Below are 19890 nucleotides of genomic sequence, written 5' to 3'. Positions count from 1 at the left end.
GGTGATATGGATGGAAGGTCTGTATGTAAATTTACGCGTGTCTGCCGTCGATATCCAAAGTAGTAGATGGCTGCCTTTACATGAAATTTGTACTGTATTGAATACACCGCGACGGCAAGGTTTAGGTGAGCACGTGCTGGATCGATACACGCGTATATGAGCGATCTCCATAGCGAGTCTGTCAACACCTGTTTCACCTTTACACTCTTCTCTCTCTGAGCTACGATGGATGAAGAATACGATGTACCAGTCCTTCCCTCGACTTTCCACCTGGTGAAATTGACTTGCTAACAGGTCATTGTTCTCGGTACTGGTCTAACCGAATGTATTTTGTCCGGTCTGCTGTCCGTAGAGGGCAAGAAGGTCCTTCACATGGATAGAAATGATTACTACGGTGGTGACAGCGCAAGCCTGAATCTAGCTCAGGTCAGAAACGCTACTGCTGGCGATGTTCGCAGAATATATCTGACGCGTGGCACGTAGCTTTACCGCAAGTTTAGACCAGACCAGAGTCCGCCTGCGGAGCTCGGTCGCGACCGCGACTACGCCGTCGACCTCATCCCCAAGTTCATAATCGCCTCGGGCGAGCTGACACGCATTCTCGTGCACACCGACGTCACCAGATACCTCGAGTTCAAGCAGATCGCGGGCAGTTTCGTCTACCGCGATGGCAAAATATCCAAGGTCCCGAGCACGGAGATGGAGGCGGTCAGGAGCCCGCTCATGGGCCTGTTCGAGAAGCGACGGGCGAAGAGGTTCTTTGAGTTCCTGCAGAGCTGGAGGAACGACGACCCTACGACCCACCAAGGTGTGTCCGTCTGACATCTAAACAAACCGACTCTTCGAATAGTAACTCCTTGCCTATCCTTTATTATGGTAGGCATTGACCTGGACAAGGACTCTATGAACGCGATCTATGAGAAGTTCGGTCTCGAGCCTGGTACCCAGGACTTCATTGGTCACGCTATGGCACTTTATCTGGATGACGAGTAAGTTGTATAATACTCCGACGCTGTTGGACGCGCTCTTGAGCATGCAACTCTCTTAGCTACAAGGCGAAGCCCGCCAGGGAAACGTATGAACGGATCATTCTCTACACCTCATCTATGGCGCGCTATGGCAAATCCCCGTATATCTATCCCCTCTATGGCCTTGGCGAGCTGCCACAGTCGTTCGCGCGTTTGAGCGCCATCTACGGCGGAACCTATATGCTCGACAAGCACATCGACGAGATCGTCACCGATGCCGAGGGCAAGTTCGTCGGCGTCAGGAGTGGTAGCGAGACGGTCAAGGCTAAGCAGGTCATCGGTGACCCGAGTTACTTCGGGGCAGGCAAGTCCACTGATGGAGGCAAAGTCTCAGTGGTGGAGGAATGCAAGGTCGTCCGTGCGATCTGCATTCTTAAGCACCCCATCCCGCAGACGGAAGATGCAGACAGCGCACAGATCATTATCCCACAGAACCAGGTTGGTAGGCGAAACGGTGCGTCTCGCTTCAGGTTTGCATCCTCGGTGATGTTTTACTAAATGGTGGAGCAGATATCTATATTGCGATGGTGTCTTCGACGCACAACGTCTGCGCTAAGGACGTGTACGTCGCCATTGTCAGTACCATCGTGGAGACCAACAGACCTGAGCAAGAGATTGCGCCTGGTCTGTCGCTGCTTGGCCCTATCTACGAGAAGTAAGTTTTTCTACATATTTTTCTGACCACCCCACTCACTAGATCCGCGCAGGTTCGTGTCGGTCACGTCGTTGTACACCCCAACAGCGACCGGAGAAGCTGATAATATCTTCATCACGCGATCCTACGATGCTACGTCCCACTTCGAGACCGTCGTCGAGGATGTAAACGATGTCTGGAAAAGGGTCGTGGGCAAGGATCTCGTGCTGAAGAAGCGTGAAGTCGAAGTGGAGGCATAATACAGCAGTTTTAGACATGCAATTTTCATCATCTCCCATTCGGTCTCTTCTGCATTCGGTTCATCGCGATCTCTACTCTGTATACACAATCAGAACAACTTCATGTACCCTGGATGCTGGCATGTCCAGGACCTCTCGCGCGGAGGAAGCATGGCGATTTTCAGAAAAAAGCGTCCATACTGAACTCCGGTACTTGTACATCCTGCTTCGCAGACTTCATCAAGCTTCCGAGACCAGCCTTCCGCGCAATGAAGTCACTCTCCTCCTTCATTTCCTCGCCTGAGACCGTTGAAGGTAGTCCAACTGCAGGCAATCCGTTGGTGACCTGCGGCGTTGGGGAGGCTCTGCGGGTGGGAGGAGCAGTGGTCACGTCCATGTCGATGAAAATGGAAGACTTGCGTCGCAACGCGGGTTCTAGGGCAAAACGGGTAGATATTGGACTAGGTGGTCGCCGTAGCGGTCGACCGTCGTGAACGACAGTCGATGGCCTATGGAACGACCACGTCCGAACTAAGTCCAGAGCCAAGACGTGGCACCCTGGATAATCGCCGCTTACTACTATGAAAACTAGACTTGGAACTGGCAAATCACGCACCCATCCTGCAGAAGACGCGAGCTATTTGGAGTACGAAGTTGAATTCTGTGCGTCCGGAAATCTCGCTCGTACCCTTGGCAGTCTGCAGAGTCTTGAACTTAAGTTGCGAGAACAGCAGCGCCAAGCTCGGGTCATCATAATGAGGGTCGCCGATTTCCGTCAGCCGTACATCCAGGACAGATGCTATATCCTGTAGCGGAGTCTGTCAACCGCTTGGTCAGGCATGATCGTCTGGAGAAAACCTTGGGGCAGACATACGACGAGGATCCGCACCGCGAGATCGCGGCGGTGGAGTAACCAGAATGCCCAGCTAGCTAGCCATCTATTGCCTTCCTTGAAGGCAAGCGGAACTACAGTATTGATTAGGATGTCCTGAAAGATTGGCCCATCGTCGTCTTGCTCTACCACACGAGCCAGAGCAACTGCGAGCTGGAAGTCCGACAAGTTCTTGATACAAACATTCACTGCGTCTTTCAGACTTCCCCCGAGGAGGAAAAATGCCGCAGCATACTCTGAAATGCATAACGGTCACTATCCAGCAATTCACAATGTGTAGAGACACTCACCGAACCGCCGCTTGCTTAGAAGCGCGAACGCATTCTTCAACGCTGCTGTTTGCCAACGAGGCTGCGTGAAGTCATTGTTCAGAAACTTGAGCATCACATTTTGTTCCCTGTGCCAAGCTGCCTGTCTCCAGAGCGCATGTACAAGCTTGCCTTTCCCCAAAGCGAAGTAGAACAGACTACACTCTGTTGGATCACGGTTGTCTCCGGCCATATATTGATTCCGCGCGATGACTTCCATGTGCGCTCTCTGTGAAATGTCATCAGCGATTTCAGCCATCACTAGTCATGAAAGGGGATACCATTGGCTCTCCGGAGTGCATCCATATGAAAACACCTAGAGCGCGTGCATCTGTCCACGTCATCTTTCCACCGCAAGCCGCAACAGACGTCGAGAGGAGTAAGTCCTGGCTCTCGCTGTGGAACGCCCAGATCATATCGCGGTACCGCAACCGCGCACGCGGGCGAATGCGTCCAGCCAGCGCACCGTTGCCGTTGGACGCAGGCGTGTTGGGCAGAGACAAGCGGCGGTTCTGGATAACAAAACTCCGCGTAGAGATGAGGTATCTCAGCCCGTTCGCGTCGAGGGCCCGTCGTTGCTCTTGAATCTGCAAGTGATCAGTACGTATGGAAACGAAGGGGCGAAGCGGTATACCTCCAGAGTAGCCTGTATCAGCACCAGTAGAGACGCGTGCTCGTTGGAGGTCAGATGCGGCAACGGCTGCTCCTCGAGTCGCTCTATGAGTTGCTTGACGAGTGATCGGGAGAACTGATCGTCATCAGACCTGGTATACAAGTCAGTACGACCACGACGAATCGGACAAATTTCCTTACACTTCTCTGGTCTCTGGAACACTGAAAAGCAGTGAGTACTGTTGCTTATGGACAGATTCCTACGATGTGATATGTCAATGGCATCAAAACAATACACCCTCATCGAGCACACCACGTACAGCCCTAGCCATCTCATCCTTCTGGAAGAACTCTTCGAACGGTACACACCGCCATTCCTCAACATCCTTGCCGCTCTCCAGATTCCGCGCGAGGTTCACGATGATCTTCTTGACGAGCTCCACCTTTTCTGCAGTGCACCATGAGGCTGTGAGTTCCAACATATAGCGAGAATCGCCGCACCCCAGAGTAGACATTGCAGGACCATCTGCGGGTGGTAATCTTCCAGCGGGCCATTGTAGCGCGCCACATGCTCGAACAGGCTCTCTTCCGACGCGCTTGACTCAAGTACGGGCTGCGGTTGCCCAAAGAGAGCCATGAAATGCCCGGCGCCGACAAGGAGAGCGCCCCGCGCGAGCCAAATTGAGTCATTAATTGGGTGCGGGATCATGCTGCTCCGAATAATCAGTCCATGACATCCACGAACTAACCCAGGCAGGAACAAACGACACTGAATACCGGTCGCTCACCTCCCAACATCAATCGTCCAGCAGCGGCCCCATGCTGGTGTTTCGTCGAAGTACGTCATGCGCTGCTGGCACAGCACTTCGACACGATGCGCGAATCCGACCGCCAGGATGGACTGGGCATCCGGGGTTGCTGTCCAGTCGAGGTCTTGAATGGGATCGGAGGAACTAATAGAACAAGTCAATGGGAAGACGGAAAACTAGAATCAGCTTGAGTTATAGTGCACGGACGCATTGCTTACTCGAAAATCTCGCGGTACTCCAAGCCCGAAGCGAACTCGGACTCCTTCGAGTCCCAGATCGTCAGTTCCTGGCCGTCCTTCCCGGGCACAACTGTGATTTGCTTTCAGTACACCTTCAATCACAGTCTCGAGCACGACGACATAAAGACGGCGCACGGGTTTCGCGCAAAAATGAATTGATAAAGGAGGGTAGTGTACGTACTGAGGACAGACTTCTTCGCGGAGCTGCATCCGGCCATGCTCAGCCCCCTTCGCCCCGTCTTAACCCGCCCCGTACACCGCCAGCCATTGCCCTTATCCTTGCCGTTCCGCACACCGTTCACGGCCGCGACACTGACCATGCCCGTTACTTCCTCACCGGGCACCCAAAAAGCCAGCTCGCCATCCACCGATACGCTCAGTAGGACGTCGTGCTCCTCGGTGCTCGCTGCGCGCGCATATGGTCCGCTCCACGCCATCGGGTCTACTGGCAATATTACTTTCAGGGATGTATTTATACCGAGAGGCAAGACGCGTCGCGAATACAGCGACAGCGGGACAAGGGTGAACAAGAGAACCTCATGAGACGGTGTTATTCCGATGAGTGCGAAGTTCGACCCAGGTGAGAACAAGGAGAAAAGCGAAAGCAGGGGTGGAACCGTGAGCGTAGCAGGGGCATCGTCCAGAGTGTGTAGAGTTAGTAGATTGGTTGACGAGGCGTATGTCACGAAGCTTCTGCCTGCGTACGATTAAACACCATTCAGAATTCGAAAGCGACACTGCCTGAGTGACGAACAACGCAATGAACGCACCACTATCGAGGACAACAAGCTGGTCCGCTGACCCAAACGCGTCTGCCTTCCAAATTCCTCTCCGTACCAAACTCATACCTTTCTCCTTCCCACCGGTGCCCACGGCCCATGTCCTTCCACTCCCGTCCTCCCACAACACCCCGACGCCCTCTCCCTCCGGCGTCCTAACAAACCGCACAATCTCTCTCAGTGTTTGCGCGCCCGTCTCCTCCTCCACCGCACGTGCGAGGAGTCGGAGCCCGTCCGCGCGGGCGTCGAAGAACGGGAGAGGTGACAGTGTGTACGACGCGAGCGGGGCGGCCGTCACAAGTGTGAGCGTAGGTGTAGAGCCGCCGGAGGGAGCGGGGATGATGAAGAGCTGCGTCGGCGGCCTATTTCCAAGGAGGAGCCCTGGCGGAGAGCGGAGCAGGGTGAACTGCTTCAGCAGCGTTGGCGGTCGGCGGTTGATGTTCTGATATCTGCTGTATCAGCGATGGGGCTCTAGCGGCGAACGAGACCCACGCACGGCAACGGCTTGGACGACGAGCGAGCCGTCTGCGAGGACGCGGAGAAAGAGGTCCCACCCCTCCTCTGCGATCTCCCTGACGCGTCTACTACGTGCGTCCTCGGACTCAGACTGAGCACCCGCCAGTACTTCGGTGAGCGCGGACGACACGGCGTCCCTGTCGAGAGGGAATATGCTGGAGGTAGTGGGGGCGGTGGGGAAGGGAAACGCAGACGCTGCGTCAAGGGCGGCATGTAGCTGCATGTACTGCGGCACGTCGAGGACGGGCAGGAAGATGCGGAGGGTGCCGTCTGATGTGGTGGTGTAGAGGATCGGGTCATCACTGTCCATGAGATGTGACAAGTGAATAAGGAAATGTAAATTAGGCATAGGATGAACTAGCCGCGCACCGGCTTGTGGCTTGTGGTCTGCGCCAGACAATATCTGTCAAGGGTCGCGGATGCGGGATAGCTTGCGTTTGTCGACCGGAAGCCGTGGAATATATTCGGACGATATTATTATGCTGCATCCATCCCATAAGAGCAATCAGCGCACCAAGGATCCAGCACGCACCAGAAAACTAGCAGCAATATACATAAGAGACGGCGAGAAGCGCACACACGCAGGAGTCGCAATGCTGTCCAACCACCATAAGCCCTCACTCGCGAATCCACAAGAGGAAGAAACAAGCCCACAAGCATTTCCACTTCTGCGACCACGTCAGGAGGTCATTCTCCAGGATAAGCGTGTACACGGAGAGGCTGGAGCGGGTGCCGACCGCGAGCAGCCCTGAAGTTCGTGAGCCAGGCCCGCCGCGTTACATCGGAGAAGAGACGTACCGGATTTGCAGTCAATGGCCGTGACCGGGTCATCCTCGGGCAGGAGCAGTGTTGAGTGTAGGCGCCAGGCGTCGCTGTGCACGCCGGAGTGGGACCACGCGGCGACACGCGAGCCCATGGATGCGACCGCCTGCGTTTGGCAAGTTGTTAACTTAGTGAGTGCGAGGTGAACTAGAGGTGGTGAACCTACGAGCTTCATCCCGGGATCGATGGTAAGACACTGGATTGGGTCCTTCCGATGGCGTGTGCCAGGAAATGCCTCCCAGAAGGCGAGCGCACGAACGAAGACGAGCGTGCGAGCATTCAGAATCACGACAGAGTCTCCTGAAGGATAGAGCTGCAAGACACGGTGAGCACAAACACCGTCAAGTCAAAGGGCACGCACCAGCAGGATCTCGCGGGGGAGCGCGAGGGAGTAGAGAGTGGTCGTGGGGCTGCCGGTATACGACTGCAGCAGCTCGAGCATGGCGGTCAGAGCGGGGACGTCGAGACGCTCGGTGCGCTCACGGACATGGCGTCGACGTGCGCGCCGCGCCCACGTGCCTGTGGCGTGCACCATGTACACCCAGTGCACGACACTGGGGAAAAATTCTGCGGAGGCTGAGCACGAGTAATATAATATACATAGTAACATACATAGCTGTCTACAATCCGTGTTTCCTCCATCCCATGCGAAAGCAATCTATAACATATCCATCGCATCGACCGCTACTAATCGTCCGAGTCCCGCACGAACCCACCTATCGGTTCGTACGTCGCCTCTGTAGTGTCTCGCCGCCATAGAGCGCGCACACCGGCGAAGAAGGCGCAGATCCCAAGCACCCCAACCACGCCGACCGCGAGCGGCGCGCAGTACTCGAGATACCACGGAGGATAGTACGGAGCCAGCATCCGGTCAATCTGGATAACGCCCCCCGTACCCCCGCCCGTCGTCGACCGCCCCCACGAGAGCACGCGTGCCCAGTCCCCCTGGCCGTGCGCGCCGCGCGCATCCTTGACGCCCACCACCGTGCCCGTCCCCTCGTCCTCGTCCACTGCGCGGAAAAGCACGTCCCCATCCTGCCGCGCCGACCGCTGCGCGAAGAGCGTCGTGTACACCGCCGAGTCGTCCAGCGCGAGCGGCCGATTGTTGTTCAGCACGTTCTCCGCGTGCGTGGGGCGCTGCGACGGGATAAGGTGCTGGCTCACGATAGCGACCAATTGCTCATCGTCCGCGTACAGTTGTGTGAGGTTCACCTCCTTGAAGGCATCGTCAGTCGGGCAGAGGAGCGTCCATCCCGCGCCCGACAATCCCATATCCGCCCAAGGCGTACCCTCGGGTGGCGTAGTGCCGTTCAATATCCAGTCTAGCCCGGCTTTGACCATCATCGTTGTCATGGTCGTCGCCTTAGCAGCCTTGACGAGCTTCCCAATCGTGAGCTCGACCGAGCGCGGAATCATGATGTCCGAGACCTCATGAATGACGCCGGTCTGAGTGAGCATATCCCTCGGAATGAGCGCGGACTGCATCGACGCCCAACCGCCGCTCGCGCTGAGGATCACGCTACCATTGGGCGCGCGCCGGTCGACGTGCATGTCCGAGCCCTCGAGCGTCGCGAACGTATGCTGCGACCCGTTCTGCATCGACTGCGCGTACTCGACCCCTGCGAGCGCGTGATGCCTGATAACGCGCTCCAAATCGAGCTTAGACGACGCGGCGAGCAAGTGCGCGGAGACGAGCATGCCCAGGCGCTTGAACGCGTCGTTGGGCGGCAGTAGGAGCGTCGTGCGCGGCGTCGTCTTCAGCGTATCGGCCAAGTTGGTGGAGAAGATCGCGGCGAGGATGGAAGACCATTCGAGTTCGGGTAGCGCAATCGACAACGCGTCGGATGGAGGAACCAGTGGACGTGAGACGAAGTAGATCACCGTGTTATTGATTTTCACTAGACGATAATTCAATAGATGCGTGCGGCGATCAACTCATCTGGATACATACCGTGATCGCCAATAACACCGGCGCCACCAAACCTCACCGTTCGCGACTTGTCGTTCTTGTCGCCTTTGACCTCGCCGCTCACCTCAATGCTCAGGACCTGCCTGCCACCACCCAGACCAGGCTCCTCGAGCGCAGTCTCAAGGAGCATTCCATCCTTGAGCTTCTCTGGAGTCCACTTGCCAGAGATAAAGTGGTATTGCAACATCCGCTTCAGCTCCTCGCTCCCGCGCTGAGGGAGCTCACCGTCTCCGAATAGGCTGATCACGTCGTCCCGGGGTGCGAGGAGGGTGTAGTGGGCGTCCGTCCCGTTCACGAGCGAGGTGAGATTGACGGAATGCAGCAAGGAGACAAAGGCGGAACAGTTGAGCGTGAGTAGATACTTCTCCGTAGTCAACCTGAGAGCTCCTGGAGGAACCAGCAGCTCTGAGACGGAATGAACGACGCCATTTGCTGCGTATATGTCGCGCTCGACTAGATCCGCCGAGGAGACGTGTTTCGAATCAATTAGTAGCTTCCGACCGTCTATAGTGGTCACTGCACGATTGTCAGAAGTAAGCGGGAACTCAAAGTCAGAGACCTACGTTTCTTCCCGTCAGAGAAGGACTCGGCGTACACAACACCCTGGACGGCGTGCATATGTGCGATACGGCGCAAGTCATCTGCGGCAAATGGGCTCTGCAGATAGAGCTGTTCGTAGTAGGGAAGGGCCTCCCACGCGGCGTCGATGGGGAGGAACACGGTCAGCTCCGGCGTGGAGTTGAGGAAGGTGGCAATCTCCGGTGTGACGAAGTACGGAAATGACGAGTGACGCGAGACGGAAGTTGCTGAGGTATTTATATCAGCGGAGCCGAGATAGAAACAAAACACCAGAAGGAGAACGTTCCATCCATTGGGAGTTGCGCACACCGAACGCGCTCTAGAAACACGTACCCGTACCGATAATGGGAAATGCGTATCTAATATGCGTATCTGCTACGCATATTATATACGCTTGTAAGACATGGATGCCGCGCTGTGGTGGCAACCGCGCCACGGCCAATGTGAATGATCACACCAAATCTGTAGGGATTGGTCCTACGGGCGACGAGCACCGTACATCCCAGCAACCATGCGTGAATACTGTACCTGGGTGCGCATGCCACCCGACGCGCTTGACGCGGCAGGTTGTGACAGATGGATTATAGGCGGCGGGAGCCAGCTGTGACGGATCCTCCGCCACAAACGTGTCACATACGCACTCACCACCAGCTTCTGTGGGCCCATGCCTACTGCCGCCGAGGGCATCGCAGGGCACGCTACAGGAGTAGTCGTGGGAACCTCGACAATCGTCATGGCTGCTCGGATAATCTCGAAGGTAAATGAGATCGTGACCGGTGCCCAACACAGTCGTGACCGCGCGCACAAGCACGTATGCGGTCCACACTGCGGGCGTTTTGAGAACGCGTTGCGAGTGCAGACGTCTAGGTAGATGGAAATACTGCGGGAAACATACCTAGGTCTGGAGGCATCTCGAGTACGGTGTCGATGCCAAGAAGAACACCGTTAGCGGTGTCAACTCTGTCTTTGACGACCCGGGCGCCGCCGTCGCCGGAGAAATCGACGCCGACCCACATGCTCTCGTCTCTATGTGAGGCGCGCAAACGCTGGGGCTGGTCGCCGAGAGTGCCGTTGGGTATCGGCATCCATGGCGGGTTGGGCGGAGGCTCGCTGGATGGAGGCTCCTTAGGTGAGTGGGGATATAAGAGGGTCTTGTGCTCCTGGGGGAGCTTCTCAGTAGGCAGAATAGTAAGAGTGTAATTTAGGAGGTGGTAGAAGAGCTGCTGGCGGAGGTTCTCCTGAAGGTTGTCCCTGAGGGGGTCGTCTAGGGCAGTCTGCCAGAGGGAGTTGGCGGCAATAGCGTCGTTGGTGGGAGCAAAGAGGGTACTCCCGTTGAGTCTGTTGAGGGTGGGGACAAGCTTTGCGCGCTGGAGGAGCTTGATGAGGGATACGTAGTCCGGGTCTGCGGAGAGGGCGTCAAGGAGAGTGGTCGACTGAGCGGAGGGGACAGGGAGCGGAAGCTGGGACGGGGAAGCGAGAGGGAGAAGAGCGAGGAGAGCGAGTGGGATGGCTGGCCAGAGTCGCATGCTGTCCGAAGGAGAGTCGTCGTCGTCGAGGGCAGCAAAGTCGCAGAACGTGAACGGTTCCGACAAGCAGCTGCGACATTACGTTATTCATATAACCCTAACCCACATGCTGAAACCCCAACCCCAAAACGTGGATCACTCTGATGGAGATGTCCTTCCCCGCAATCTTATCAGATCGTATTTCTCCCCCCAATCACGTGCGGGGCTTTCCGGCCAAGTTAGAACAGCTCCTCCGACGGACGTCCACAACCCCGGTGCTGCTCTTCTCGGTGCCCACGTCCCACTGTCTCCTTCTCACCAACCATCACCGCCAATGGTCAGTAATTTCTCCTTTGTGACACGTTTCTTATGCTCTTTTTTCCAGTCGGATACGTCGTCAGCAGAGGAGGCCCATCTTCACATCCCGGCCTCCAGCGCCCCGTCCACCGCTGACTCGGTCAAGTCTTTCCTCGCCGGCGGTTTTGGTGGTGTTGCAGCGGTTCTTGTTGGTCAGAATCTCTGCACATATCTCTCCTAGTCCGTCCGAACTCACACCACGTTCACCCTCGCAGGTCATCCCTTTGATCTCATCAAGACGCGGCTGCAGACCGCGTCTCCCGGGACATACACCGGCGCCGTCGACGCCGTACGGAAGACCGTGGCACGCGATGGTGCAGCGGGGTACGCTCTCCTCCCCCTCTGTTCCATCCATACTCACATCGCGCCGCGCAGGTTGTACCGGGGCGTTGTGCCCCCACTGCTGGGCGTGACGCCCATGTTCGCCGTCTCCTTCTGGGTGAGCCCTTCTCCCGCTTGCGCAGGCTTCGCGCTAAATTCCGAACCTCGGTCAGGCATACGACATGTCCAAGGCGCTCATCCTCGCCGTCACGCCCAAGCGCACCAGCCAGGAGCTCTCAATCCCCGAGCTCGCCACCGCTGGCTTCCTCTCCGCCATCCCCACCACCATTGTCACCGCACCCGTCGAGCGCGCCAAGGTCCTCCTTCAAGTGAGTCTCATTTTTTTTGGAGCGCAGCGAGCGAACCTGAGTGACGCGTTCGCGAGGTGCAAGGACAGGGCCAAAGCGGCAAGCAGTTCACCGGCGTGTTCGACGTCGTGAAGCACCTGTACAGGGAGGGCGGTATCCGGAGCGTGTACCGCGGGTCTGCGGCGACGATCTGGCGCGACGGGCCGGGAAACGCCGCGTAAGTTCTCCATCTTATGCTTCTGACTCGTGCTCACTCGCATCGCAGGTACTTCGCTGCGTACGAGGTGACAAAGAAGCTGCTGACGCCGGCGGGCTCCTCGCCCTCCGAACTCAACCTCGGCGCGATCGTCATCGCCGGCGGAACCGCCGGTGTAGCGATGTGGTCCATCGCTATACCCCCGGATGTGCGTCCGAACTGTCGCGCGAATCTGTCCGCTAATTTCTGATCAGCGTTACGCTCGCAGGTGCTGAAGTCGCGCATCCAGTCCGCGCCGACGGGGACCTACTCGGGCTTCCTCGACTGCGCACGAAAAACGATTGCAGCGGATGGCGTTGGCGCGCTGTGGAAGGGCCTCGGGCCTGCGATGGCCAGGGTGCGCGTTTTGCGCGTTTTCGATGGTCGCGCATCTCCACTGACACTTCTACCCCACAGGCCTTCCCCGCAAACGCGGCCACCTTCGTAAGTGATTTTTAACGCGAGCACACCACGCACGTCTGAAATGTGCAATTTTTCGCGTGCAGGTCGGGGTGGAGTTCTCGCGACAACTGATGGACAAGTATTTCTGAGCCCCGTGCTCTGTGTGTGCTGTTGATCTCCACGGGTTCTGTGCTGCGCATTTAATTGTGGACACGTTGGAATACCATGCTGCTGCAAATTCTGGGATTCCACCTCCGCCTAGTAGGGGTCGTCCAAACGGAGATATGAATTTTACGCAAGACTGCACGCAAGGGGCTAAAACACATTGTAAATGTTTTCGGGAACCGGCCCAGTTACTTGCAAGGTACCTCACATAATGCATCCAGATACTGCCGTGGTGAAAGGGCAGGACCATGGAGAACACCCACGGGTATCATTTCGGATACAAAAGTTAAAAAATTGGACCAACACAGTCTCATCATTCAAATCTCGGTCGTAGAGGTTGCTGGCGATAGCTACTCAGTAATGTTTGAGGTGGAAGAGGAATCTACTACAAACAAGTGCAAAGGAAGAGCAATGTCGCGTCGATCATGTGCGGCAGACCTTAATATTAATTTGCGTCCGCACTCCGCGAACTTGCCCCTCGAATTGACGCTGGCGGGCTTGCCTATGATCAGCCAAGTACTCAGTTCCCTTTGTCTGCCTCTATATAGCCTCTTTGTTACGATTACGATTGTCACGACCATTTAGCGAGTTTTGCATAGCTCTGTACTGACGAAGTCGCACGCGATAAGTTGCTAACAGGTCAGTGAGTTCAACTCTGCACCGTCGTTTGCTTGTTAACGTGTTGGCCTGCAGACACAATGCCTCCGCGGTACTCCAATAGCTCTGCGGAGACAACAAAGAAGGAGAATGCTCGAAAAACTAGAGCCCAATCTGCTTCCGAGTTCGTGCTCTGCCACGGTCCGACAAGGTTTGCCCCCACTAATGATTCTGCTAGAATCGCGCGCAACGTCAAAAGCTTCGAAACCTGGGCGACATACCAAGGTTGCGAGGAAGTCGAGTATAACGACCTTCCTGCGCACCTCGCTGTCGAAGTGAAGAATGTCTTTGACGTTAGCGGACGACTTCCCGATGCATGGCTGGACAAGGTCAGCTTTGGCCTAACATAATATGTCCGGCTCAGAGCTGATGTTTACTTTGCATAGTCGTCGCGTGTGCACAAGGCCTTGAAAAAATTGGTATCAGCGGAGTTTATGGAATTCATCCGTAGTGCTCACGACGCTTCGCCGGAGTTATTCACATCTGCTATGTCAGAACCCGAGTGCAGAAACTTGTTGTGCGACATCCAGAGCGTCTTTGTCGCTTGGACGCGACTGCAAAAAATGCGTAACTCGAGCAGAAAATGGTCAGAAGCGGACTACACTGCGAATGTGTAAGTTTCAAACAGTACGAAACGCAGTGGTACGCCGCTCATCCCGACTAGGTACAACGTATTTCGGAGTCCCGCAGCACGCGAGAGCGATTATCGGTGCGCGATCTTTCTCACATGCCCTTGTTTAGCTGTCGTTGACCGCTATTCTCGCATTCAGTGCCCAATGCTCGGTCTCTCTATCCCAGCCATTGTCCTGCTTCGCCGTGACTAGCAAGGCAGTTCGTGCGCTTAACGCGAAAGCTGCCTGTCCAGATTCTTCATTCTTCATTCCCACCCGGCTCATCCGGGAGCTGTCGCACTCTGCACGTTCGCCGTTCAAGCTACTCAAGGCACACCCTTCGGTAGTCAACTCTGGCAGCGTCGGCGGCGAGTCCTCTTTCCGCTTTCAGAGTACGCCGTGCACGAAGCTGCCTGACACGCCAGGGTTTGAGTTCGCGAGCACCTTTTGGGAGGACAAGAAGCCCGTGCACCACATGCTCGATGACGCGTACCGCCAGAACAGGATGGCGACCACTTCTGCAGTGCGTCAACTGCACTCGCTTCACGTGCAGGCACCGATCTTCGGGCTTGTTTGGGCTCGGGGCACGGTAAGAGCTCATGTAGACTGGTGGACGGTGAAGCCGAATTCCGATTATCCGGTCAGTACCTTTTGTAACGTCTATGTTTGTGAGTCCTTGCGTATCTTCAGAGCTGACTCAGGGCTCTACAGTCCATTCAATCTGCCGCATATCCTGGAGCCAACTACGGCGGTCGCAGAACCAGCGACATATTTCATGAGTGGCAACTAGATGAGCCCAGCGACATACTGCAAGTATACCTCCTTGTGAGGAACATGGATCACTGGACCGTGAACGGGTTCTGTGAGCGTGTCATCAGTGGCATAAAGCAGTTAGCCACTGACGTTGTCGAGAACGAGCACGCCTTTGTTCCATGGAAGCGGAAGGGTGACCTGGGACGTTCAATTCCAACCAATATACCGCGAAACCCTGTCCCGGCTGCTACACCCTCTCCTCCCAGGCGTAAACCTGGCGGTCGTGCTCGGCGTTGATACCCACAACTTTCATCGATTTCTAAGGAATAATGTATATTGGATATAATCTAAAGTGCCAATTCTGACATTGTCTGGAGCGTGCCTATGCATTAAAGATCAACTAGAGATACAATCCGCCGCAACCTACAACATTCCGACCCACCGAACAAAGGTATACAGAGAGTCTCTGGCTGACTTCTTGAACATTACCGACCGAGCTTTCCTACTTTTTCCAACTAGACGGGATCTTGGCGATGACATCGGCCCACACCGACAGCCTGCCCCGCTCCCATTCCTCTAGGTACGACAGACCTGCGCTAGCGCGCCGGCCCTCCTCGGTTTTCAACCGCATCTCCGCGTCGCACCAGAACAGCACCCAGTTGCCCATGCGCAGGTGTCCGGTGCTCCGTTCGAAGTACCATTTGTTAACGGGATTATCCGCGCGACTCCGCCAGACGAGGTCGCAGCCTTCACCTTCACCTCCCTTTCCTCCGTTGGGATTAGCAGAGAACGGGAGACCAAGACCATAGGACTCGTCGTGCAACGCGACCCACAGGAAGTCAACGGTGCCATCGCCTTGATGGCTGGGCAGGACCGCAAACTTGTCCAGGTACGTGATGAAGGGACCTGAGCCGGACGCGCCGGTAGGACGTACCTCCTTGGTGACGACGGCGGCGCCCGCATAATCGCCTGCAACTATGGCGTAGTCCAAATGCTTCTCCAGCCGATCCCAGAAGGGGGCCTCATCGAGGGTGCGCTTGAAAGACTGCTCGAGAAGGGCCTTCAATTTTTGCTTGTCGATATCGGCAACGCTGCGAACAACGCGTACTGGCAGCCCCCGGCGCAGTAACGTTGGCGTATATGGCATGAGCTTGCGATTACCCTGAAGCAGCGCGTGCGGTAAACTGGAGCTGACTGCTGGCTTGTTCGTGATGAGATTGGCTATCAGCGAGCTCGGCGACCGATGGGATACCATGACAGCGGAGGAAGAGGACGGCATGAAAGCAAGACATGTGCGAGCTAGAGAAAGGTTTGAGAGCGCCGTCGGATGTGAGCCGCTCCATCGCCCCTCGAAGGTATCGTTGATGTGGGAGTATTCCGACGTGAGGTTGATTAGGAGATGGGGCATGCCACTGCGAGCATACGACGGAACACCCCCTTCCCTGTTGATGATCATGAGACGCAATGGGGTAAGGTCGACACCATCAGCCTCTCTGTCGCTGGATTGGCCACGGTCTTCCTCAGCAGCTTCAACCATGCCCCGCGCGAGTGCTGCAATAACGTCATTGGCATCGACGCGAACCGACCGACAAAAGGAGTCCAAAGCCAACGGCGCCAGGACTGGGATTTCGCCCGCTCGCAGCGCAGACCGAATGTGAACGAGGTCTGACGAGAAGGTGTGCGCTTCGGGAATGGCGTAATCTCGCTCTTCTGTCGACTCTTCATCGCCAGGCTTTGGGCCAAGCCGGACGACGGCACCGAGTACCGGGCGAGCTTTCGCACCCTGGCTCTCCAAGGCGCTCACGACGCGCATCACCTCCTCCACCAGTGCCGCCCGCTCGCCATCCTCGCCCTTGGCCAGCTCATCATTCTCGACGATAATAACGCTGACCAAACCGAGCTTTTCCAGATAGACCATACCTCGGGCTATACTCTCGAGCTGTCTGTCGGTGAACGGCGACTGTATTTTCACGAGAGCGGTGCGGCGTTGGATGGGATTCAGGATGGAGGAGACAACGGGACTCTGCAAAGTGTGCTGGACATCCAGGGGAGGAGGATCTGGCTTCAGATGTAGTCCCTCCGTGATAGGGACGGGCTGGGTATCTGGCTTAGCCGCGGGGCGAGGGGGAGGCACAGGACGGGGACCAAATGATGCTAGATACGACCTGGTATCTCGCAGTGAAGGGTTTGCGCGCAAGATAGACATGATAAAATCCTTCAACAAGACATTGTGAGAAATTTTCAGCAACGACGTCTTCAATTCCTGACCTTCTCTGAAGGCTCGACATCATCGAGGTCTGGAGGTACAGTGGTCTGCCGTAAGCTCCGTATCGTCTGTATGGATGCGCAAAATCTCAGTAGCCGAAGCGCGGTGGAAGAGGAAGGCACACGGACCGCATAGAAGGCCTTGAAGGTCTGCGCTGAGCGAGAATTGGTGGGGATAACCTGGCGAGCACCACGGCACACAGAGGCGGAAAAGAGGGTCATGGTGATGGGGAAGACAGGTAGGAAAGAGGGTCGCTGGGGAAGGGTTTTATAGGCATATGAGTCATTGGGAGATCATGGCAGTGGTAAAGATAATATCGCTGCGAGGCGCCCGGTAGGCACAGGCATACCGAGGCACGTTCTTCTCCTACTCAGAGTCAGACGCCGAATGGCAATTCGTCGCGCTCGATCCGCAGGAAGGTTCATTTGTCCCTGTGGTTCATCGCCGTGTCTACATACAGCACAATTGCCTCCATATTGTCCTCTTCTCAGCCAAATCCACGCTCTCTGCTTTCCGCAGAGCCACGGCCAACCCACATATGACACCCGCTTCTGACAGCTGCTCTCTCCGGCCTTGCGCTACCACGAAGCGCGCGTTAGAACCCAACGGCGTTTCTTACGCACAGCACCATCACTTCGACACTGGTTGGAAGACACCAGCATCAGATAAGTATCCATCTTCTCAAGCACAAAGGGCACAAGAACCTACGTAAAGATCGATGAGCCGCATCTTCACAACGTCAAGATGCGGTACCACCGGACGTTAGATTCCTGTAAATTACCAACGTCGAGTCAACAGTGTACATCAGATACTGGTATTGGTGAAGACCCACGGATGACACGGTAAGCAAGGTATCCTCGCTCAGCATCACGGCGTCAAAGTCGCGCTCGCCCTCAAGAGCTGGGGGAGTCAGGGTCCACCGGCGATAAGGCAATGATGTTGTAACCTCGTGTTGGAATATCCGGCCGTTCTGCATCGCCGTCTCGTTTACCATTGGCGTGGGGCCACCTTCTGAGCGTCGCAGAGCCAAAGGATTGAAGTCGTAGATATCAATCGATTTCCGCCCATCCTTTCGTGTCGGAGAGACGAACTTCATCCCGAAAACGTAGCATACCCAGACGGAGGAGTGGCCTGGCGACGCGGGAATCATTCGCGTACCTTTAGGACCCCATTCCTCCCATGTAACATGATGCTTCGTCTCGCCCAGAGTCATCGAGTCGAGGTGAGACGATATGGTGGACGAAGGCACGAAGAGCAGAAATGTCCGGACAGTGAGAGCATCGGCCATCCAGAAGGTGATAACAAACAATCTGTCGTTCTTGGCAGCGTAGAATGGGACTTGGAGGTCGGGGTTAGGACGCCAGGATGGTGCTGGATCCGAGCGAATCGACATCGCCAAGGGGGTCGCCCAATAGCTTAGAAGTGGGAAATGGAAAGCGCACAGAAAGTCTGCGCTCTTCGTTATTATCTTCTCGCCAGACGTATTGAGAAAGTCCATGACTATGAGCTCTGGCTCCGGCTGCCGCTCATGCAGCTCATCATCGTCACGGTCAATTGCACCTATTATGATGTGACGGTCGGACAGGAAGGTAAAGGACGCCGAGTCTGGTCCGCACAACCACTACATCATGCGGAAGTAAGGTACATTAGACATCAGAGGGGCCGTTCTGCGATTCAAACACTCACCAGATGACGACTGCCTGTCCTCCAGTTCCAGACTAGTAATTCACTGTCATTGTCATTCCCACTAATGAATAACACGCCTAGGAACTGAGCAGATATCTGAATCGCATAGGAATAATTGTCGCCGCTTGGGATGTGTTCGAGGATGGCAGGATGGGGCGCTGAAGTATGAGGTGTACCAGTATAAAGATTGAGCAAGTGAATGCAGAACGCTTGATTGCTGCAGAGAATGTTGAAATGGTCAACTTTCCGGTCCCAACAGCACAGGACATTAACACTCACTGGGCACTGTGACTTTCAATGACAACTAGAAGGTCCTGAGAAGGATCCATACCGAAGTCTCGGATTCTGAACTCTAAATCCTGCACGATCCATTCTTTTTCCTCGATTCCACGGATGACTGAAGGCAGCTGCTTGAATGCGAGGCTTTGGGGACCTCTAGCCTGGGAGAGCACTCCTCCGTACAATTCCCAGACCTCACCCTTGAGCATAGGTATGGTCTTCTCCGAACTGAACCTCAAATTATTCCAGGCATTCCGATGACGCTTCAGCATCTGTAGACGCTCCGCCGCACTCATGCCGCTCGGAGGCCCATCGTCCATCCCGGAGACGAGGAGCTCAATCTTGTACTGAATTGCTGCAGCATCCACGATGATGTCTTTGAACAAGCGGCAAACCTGAGAGATGGGACAGTCAAGAGGAGCAGGTGTGGGCGTTGTTGACGGACTGACCTGTTTGCAGACTAACAGACTTCTGATATCAAGGTCACTGAATATCTGGATAACCAGTTCCGTGGGCAACAAACATAAGTGTGAAGTCTCCGGGGACGTAGACATGATAGCTGTCAAAAACGAGTTCGTCGAAGAGAAGTGGATACTCCATCAACGTTCAATTCAACGGTGACGAAGAGTTTCTGCCGCGATCATCCGTGATAGATCCGTTATCTAATCTTGGCCTCCGAGTCGCCACATGGCTCGTCGCGCGACCACTTGGGGACAACAAGGTCGTCAAGTTCCTCCAAGCATTTTCAGATCTACTCTGTTGCCCTCGGAATGTATCGGCTAACAAATTCCGCAGGGTATTTAGCATGAGCACTCATATTCACATTTTCTCGACATTCAGCGGTGCTTGGTGAGTGCTCCCTGTCACTTGGCAGTCATATTCTGTGCTGCGGTTCTAACTTTACGGTGGGACACACGGT

At 55.6% G+C, this 19890-nt stretch overlaps 7 protein-coding genes across 7 annotated transcripts; 3 read left to right on the top strand and 4 right to left on the bottom strand.

The window, feature by feature from the left end:
- Positions 1–225: 225 nt before the first annotated feature.
- On the top strand, positions 226–1922 carry SCP_0111350 (Probable secretory pathway GDP dissociation inhibitor; the record flags this gene model as incomplete). The annotated part of the gene is made up of 7 exons (XM_027753364.1): positions 226–243; positions 295–426; positions 484–808; positions 881–989; positions 1049–1482; positions 1539–1683; positions 1736–1922. The coding sequence occupies 7 exons, from the start codon at positions 226–228 to the stop codon at positions 1920–1922; spliced, it is 1350 nt and encodes a 449-aa protein (XP_027609165.1).
- Positions 1923–2082: 160 nt separating this feature from the next.
- On the bottom strand, positions 2083–7320 carry SCP_0111340 (hypothetical protein; the record flags this gene model as incomplete). The annotated part of the gene is made up of 20 exons (XM_027753363.1): positions 2083–2459; positions 2518–2719; positions 2776–3029; positions 3084–3330; positions 3383–3688; positions 3736–3865; positions 3915–3973; positions 4034–4161; positions 4215–4423; positions 4502–4666; positions 4741–4831; positions 4943–5458; positions 5532–5982; positions 6037–6358; positions 6426–6538; positions 6589–6652; positions 6711–6804; positions 6855–6984; positions 7045–7191; positions 7240–7320. The coding sequence occupies 20 exons, from the start codon at positions 7318–7320 to the stop codon at positions 2083–2085; spliced, it is 4086 nt and encodes a 1361-aa protein (XP_027609164.1).
- A 245-nt stretch (positions 7321–7565) lies between these two features.
- Positions 7566–10952, bottom strand: SCP_0111330 (predicted protein; the record flags this gene model as incomplete). The annotated part of the gene is made up of 4 exons (XM_027753362.1): positions 7566–8776; positions 8830–9363; positions 9411–9653; positions 10322–10952. The coding sequence occupies 4 exons, from the start codon at positions 10950–10952 to the stop codon at positions 7566–7568; spliced, it is 2619 nt and encodes an 872-aa protein (XP_027609163.1).
- Positions 10953–11058: 106 nt separating this feature from the next.
- SCP_0111320 (Mitochondrial carnitine carrier) lies at positions 11059–12703 on the top strand (the record flags this gene model as incomplete). Its single annotated transcript, XM_027753361.1, has 10 exons — positions 11059–11268; positions 11317–11440; positions 11504–11612; positions 11664–11727; positions 11783–11938; positions 11995–12134; positions 12183–12321; positions 12382–12510; positions 12570–12596; positions 12659–12703. The coding sequence occupies 10 exons, from the start codon at positions 11059–11061 to the stop codon at positions 12701–12703; spliced, it is 1143 nt and encodes a 380-aa protein (XP_027609162.1).
- A 714-nt stretch (positions 12704–13417) lies between these two features.
- On the top strand, positions 13418–15037 carry SCP_0111310 (predicted protein; the record flags this gene model as incomplete). Its single annotated transcript, XM_027753360.1, has 6 exons — positions 13418–13500; positions 13555–13705; positions 13763–13989; positions 14041–14085; positions 14147–14627; positions 14699–15037. The coding sequence occupies 6 exons, from the start codon at positions 13418–13420 to the stop codon at positions 15035–15037; spliced, it is 1326 nt and encodes a 441-aa protein (XP_027609161.1).
- A 205-nt stretch (positions 15038–15242) lies between these two features.
- SCP_0111300 (Amino-acid acetyltransferase, mitochondrial) lies at positions 15243–17227 on the bottom strand (the record flags this gene model as incomplete). Its single annotated transcript, XM_027753359.1, has 3 exons — positions 15243–16955; positions 17009–17074; positions 17135–17227. 3 exons carry the CDS (start codon positions 17225–17227, stop codon positions 15243–15245), a joined length of 1872 nt encoding a protein of 623 aa, XP_027609160.1.
- Positions 17228–17737: 510 nt separating this feature from the next.
- On the bottom strand, positions 17738–19525 carry SCP_0111290 (hypothetical protein; the record flags this gene model as incomplete). The annotated part of the gene is made up of 5 exons (XM_027753358.1): positions 17738–17776; positions 17839–18627; positions 18693–18909; positions 18972–19366; positions 19421–19525. The coding sequence occupies 5 exons, from the start codon at positions 19523–19525 to the stop codon at positions 17738–17740; spliced, it is 1545 nt and encodes a 514-aa protein (XP_027609159.1).
- Between the last annotated feature and the right edge of the window lie 365 nt (positions 19526–19890).

The sequence above is a fragment of the Sparassis crispa genome, assembly GCF_003851025.1.
Source record: "Sparassis crispa DNA, contig_000000F, whole genome shotgun sequence".
Lineage (NCBI taxonomy): Eukaryota > Fungi > Basidiomycota > Agaricomycetes > Polyporales > Sparassidaceae > Sparassis > Sparassis crispa.
Note: the sequence above shows the minus strand (reverse complement) of the source record. Positions and strands in the feature narration are given on the sequence as shown.